At 58.9% G+C, this 3,667-nt stretch overlaps 3 protein-coding genes across 3 annotated transcripts; 1 reads left to right on the forward strand and 2 right to left on the reverse strand.

The window, feature by feature from the left end:
- Positions 1-203: 203 nt before the first annotated feature.
- On the reverse strand, positions 204-872 carry SCHCODRAFT_02180073 (uncharacterized protein). Its single transcript, XM_050341996.1, has 2 exons — positions 429-872; positions 204-365 (listed from the first exon to the last, which is right to left on the reverse strand). The coding sequence occupies exon 1, from the start codon at positions 790-792 to the stop codon at positions 475-477; it is 318 nt and encodes a 105-aa protein (XP_050196846.1). The 5' UTR covers positions 793-872; the 3' UTR covers positions 204-365; positions 429-474.
- SCHCODRAFT_02646158 (snare-like protein) lies at positions 600-1,767 on the reverse strand. Its single transcript, XM_003025811.2, has 5 exons — positions 1,621-1,767; positions 1,466-1,540; positions 1,319-1,410; positions 1,130-1,263; positions 600-1,072 (listed from the first exon to the last, which is right to left on the reverse strand). Exons 1-5 carry the CDS (start codon positions 1,739-1,741, stop codon positions 919-921), a joined length of 576 nt encoding a protein of 191 aa, XP_003025857.1. The 5' UTR covers positions 1,742-1,767; the 3' UTR covers positions 600-918.
- On the forward strand, positions 1,468-2,284 carry SCHCODRAFT_02646161 (uncharacterized protein). Its single transcript, XM_050346486.1, has 2 exons — positions 1,468-1,540; positions 1,621-2,284. Exon 2 carries the CDS (start codon positions 1,942-1,944, stop codon positions 2,107-2,109), a length of 168 nt encoding a protein of 55 aa, XP_050196847.1. The 5' UTR covers positions 1,468-1,540; positions 1,621-1,941; the 3' UTR covers positions 2,110-2,284.
- The last annotated feature ends 1,383 nt before the right edge of the window (positions 2,285-3,667 follow it).

Here is a 3,667-nt window from a genome sequence, read left to right on the forward strand (position 1 = left end):
CTTTCTCGCCGAGTCCTTCCCCCCTTTCTCGTCCTCCTTCCCCTTCTCGTCGTGCTCGTGTTCTCATTTCCGTCCTCTCCGTGTGCATCGACGTCTCGTCCATCGGCCTTCTGACTCGCACCCTCTTCGCCTTCGCGCGACTTCTCCCCCCCCTCCCTTCGCGCGACTTCCTCCCCCTTCGCGCGACCTCCTCCCTAGCTCCCTTTCGCGCCGCGTCGCAGCACCCCCCTCCCCCTTTCACGCCGCCTCGCTGGCTCGTAGGGTAGGGAAACGAAAATGTATAGCAGAACTACATGATACAAAGTGTTCTGTCTACGACGACGCGCCCGACACGTCCTCCCCCGCCTCTCCTCTGTCTTCCCCCCCTCCCCTTCGTCCCTCCCCCGCCTCCCCTTCATCCTCCCCCGCCTCCCCTTCGTCCCTCCCACCTCTCCTTCGTCCCTCCCACCTCTCCTTCGTCCCTCCCGCCTGCCTCTATGCTCCCCCCCGCCTCCCCCTCTTCCTTCTGGTGCACGCCCGTCGCCCTTCGTCGCGCGCGAACGTCGCCACATCTTCGTGCCACCTCCTCTTCGCGCGCACGTGCCCCCTCCCCGCCCTCTCGCCCGCCTCGAAGCTGCCCGCCAACAAGTGCCGCGGCCCCTTCTCGTCCCCCTTCTTGCTCTTCTTCTTTTTCTCCGTCTCCCCGCCCTTCTCGAGGGCCTTCCTCCCCCGCTCCCAGCGGCCCTCTCCGTGTCCTCCCCTCAGCGCCCCTCTCCGTGTCCTCCCCCCTCCTTCGTCCTTGGGCGCTACCATATTCTCGTCGTCGCGAGCACTGGCAAAGTTGGTGATGGGGCTGGGAGGGTCAAGAATGCAATATGGACAATGAGGATACACAATGGCATGCTACGAGCGAGCTCCTAGACGCCGCGACGTGGTCTTCTAGAGGCCACGCGCGATTTGCCCGCGGACGCGCTCGCCCATGATTTGCAACGCGTTCATGACCGTTTGCTCGTTGATGACGATCTCCGTCGTGTCCGCCTTTGATCGTGATACGCGGGACGCAAGTGCGGTGGAGTCGGTGTCGAGGATGATACTGAGCGGTGGCATGGTCAGGCATGCATATAGCGCCAATGGCGATAGTGGGACGCACCCATCGTCGACGGCCTCGTCGAGGCATAGCAAGATCAGATCGAGGTTCTCGAGCACGGCGCGCTTCTCGAGCTGCCCCCGTAGCAAGAGGTTGAACGCGTCGACGAGGGAGTTCAGTGCGGTTGACAGCATCAGCTGAAAGGGAAAAGGTAGTGAGTATATGCGCATCCACCATAACGTTGCAGCGCACCTCATTCTCAGCCGGCGACGCGACGAAGTAGATGATGAGGTCGAGGGAGTGCCGGTAGACTGCGAGGTGGTCCTGGTAGAGGATGATGTCGCCTGTGTGCGCGGTCCGTGATCAACGTTGATCTTTAGAGGAGTGTGTACCACGCACCCCCAGCCTTCTTCGTCTTCCCCCACAAGCCCTTCTCGAACGCCTTTTGGTCCTTCAGTGTTGTCAGGCTACTAGCTTGAGGGGGACGCAGGGCGATGGACGGGGAAGTACAGGTTCAGTGACATATAGTGTTCGTGTCGAGATGGACTGCATACCTTTCGCCCCCAGCGGCGCCAGCGCCTCCGCGCTCTTTGGTCTATAGTACTTGGCGAGGACGCGATGCCCTTCGCTGTCCATGATGATGAAGGCGGAGATCGTGTAGAGCGTAAGATTCATGATAGTTGGAGGACGATGAAGATGGCGGGGACTACGGCGCGTCGGGGGATACGGTATGAGGAGGACGGGACGCGAAGCGCGTAGACACGTCGTGGGGGAAAACAAGGGACAACACGTGGGGTTAACGCCACAAATGGGTCCAGGCTTGCAGTGTTGCACCCGCGACTCGACAGTTATCCCAGGGCGCATCGGCGTTGACAATGGCTTGCTTCGCTCTCACTCGCACTGGCATCCACGCCCTGTCCCGTGCCCTCCGCCCAGGCTCGGATCCGGCTCCCCCTGCGAACGCTTGGTGGCGTGCTCCCGAAATAGACGGATCGCACGTCACCGCGCTCGCTGCCCGGCTACCTTCCTGTTTCGACGCGTGACGGAGGGATGGTTGTTTGGGAGGTGTTCGCCAACTTCATCTTTTTGGTGTGCTCAGGGCGGCGTCGGGATCTTGCTGCTGACTTCGGATGAAGACTGGTTAGTCGTACCAAGTGAATGTAATACTTTCTGTTTATACACTCTCCTCGTCCTCTGCTCTCCTCACCCACTGTCCTCTCGCCGTCCTCCTCTTCCGCTCTCCGTCTTACGTCTCAGCTCACCGACGCTGTGACCTTATCGCCGAGGGGTGTATCCGACGAGTGCTCGGCAACTGTGGCAGCTAACCGTTAGTGACTGCACAGTCTCGTTCCTTGCACTCATACCGGCCAGCATCTCTTCCCGCTAGCCCATACCTCTTCTCGCTCCTTCCCAACCATCTAACCTCCTCCGGACATCCCTTCCTGGACTGTCACACTTCCGTACATGCCGGTGAGCAAATCCTTTAAGCTTGCACTCTTGATTGACAATGGACTCGAGGACCCTCTTTGAGGTTCCCTACATTTTCAGGGCTACCTCCTTACTTGTTGACATAATGTCCATTGCTTCGAGTATGAACGAAGCTCGAACTGGCAATCACAAGACCGAACTGTGCATATGCTAGACGGAAGTGTATTTACTGACTCCTGTGTATTTGTACACCAATGTAGCTGTACCCCACCAATACCTCTGCAACCAACTAGACCTTCAACTACCGAAATCACCTGTCGGCAGCCCATTTGCACACTCCCAAGTCCAACCGTGCGCTCTCCCGTGCCGCCAACCTCAACCGCACCCTACCAACTCAACGGTACCTATTCCTTCGACGAGCACGCTCGGCGACGGATTCCCTCGCTCGTCGGACTCTCATGGCGCCGCTCGCCGGACGTCGATACGTTGCCTCAGCGCCTGGATGGGGGCACGTGACATGTTGAACTTTCGGAGCCGCGGTCGGCACTGAGCAGGAGGGCGAGCGAGGGTGGGTGGTAGCGGTGGCGAAGGTGGCGGGAGGCTGAGAAACGTCAGATTCAGATGTCGAGGTCGCCGAAAGGTCGGGTAAGGGCGCAGGGGTAGGCGGGGGACGACGGGCCTGCGTGATCAGTACAAAGTTGCTATAGAGTACTCTACAATGTACAAAGTAATCTACGACCTAGGGAGTTGTGAGCGACGCGTGAGAGATGAGGAGAGAAGATAGGACTCACCTGAAAAGACAGCTAGAAACAGACTTAGAAGTCCAGTACCTCGCCCGCCGGACGGCGATATGTTGCTTCACGAGTTGATTCGGGCTTCATGAGTGAATTTGGTATCGTAGTGCTTGCTGACAGCGGGCGGGCAGCGCGTAATTGAAACAAGCGAGCGGCTAGTGACCCATTTCTTCCTGTAGACTTGGGTGACCTTGCCATCCCGACTCTTGTACTTGCCGCGCCCGATGCGATGGTAATCGCCCTCGAGCAAAGGATGCGAGGGGAACACGCCTGACGAACATAAATCAGCAAAGCTGTTGACGAGAGAAAAAAATCCGTTTGCGACGCACGTTGTACTTGCCGCGGAGCTCCTCCGACAGGGACGAGAACACGAGAACCG

Source organism: Schizophyllum commune, assembly GCF_000143185.2.
Source record: "Schizophyllum commune H4-8 unplaced genomic scaffold SCHCOscaffold_24, whole genome shotgun sequence".
NCBI lineage: Eukaryota > Fungi > Basidiomycota > Agaricomycetes > Agaricales > Schizophyllaceae > Schizophyllum > Schizophyllum commune.

Excerpts from the sequence above, each read along its gene's own strand:
- SCHCODRAFT_02180073 (XM_050341996.1), bottom strand. The coding sequence starts at position 792 with ATGGTAGCGCCCAAGGACGAAGGAGGGGGGAGGACACGGAGAGGGGCG.
- SCHCODRAFT_02646158 (XM_003025811.2), bottom strand. The coding sequence starts at position 1,741 with ATGAATCTTACGCTCTACACGATCTCCGCCTTCATCATCATGGACAGC. Across the intron at positions 1,411-1,465 it reads GAAGACGAAGAAGGCTGGGG|GCGACATCATCCTCTACCAG; the intron begins GTGCGTGGTACA and ends CCGCGCACACAG. Across the intron at positions 1,264-1,318 it reads CGTCGCCGGCTGAGAATGAG|CTGATGCTGTCAACCGCACT; the intron begins GTGCGCTGCAAC and ends TTTCCCTTTCAG.
- SCHCODRAFT_02646161 (XM_050346486.1), top strand. The coding sequence starts at position 1,942 with ATGGCTTGCTTCGCTCTCACTCGCACTGGCATCCACGCCCTGTCCCGT.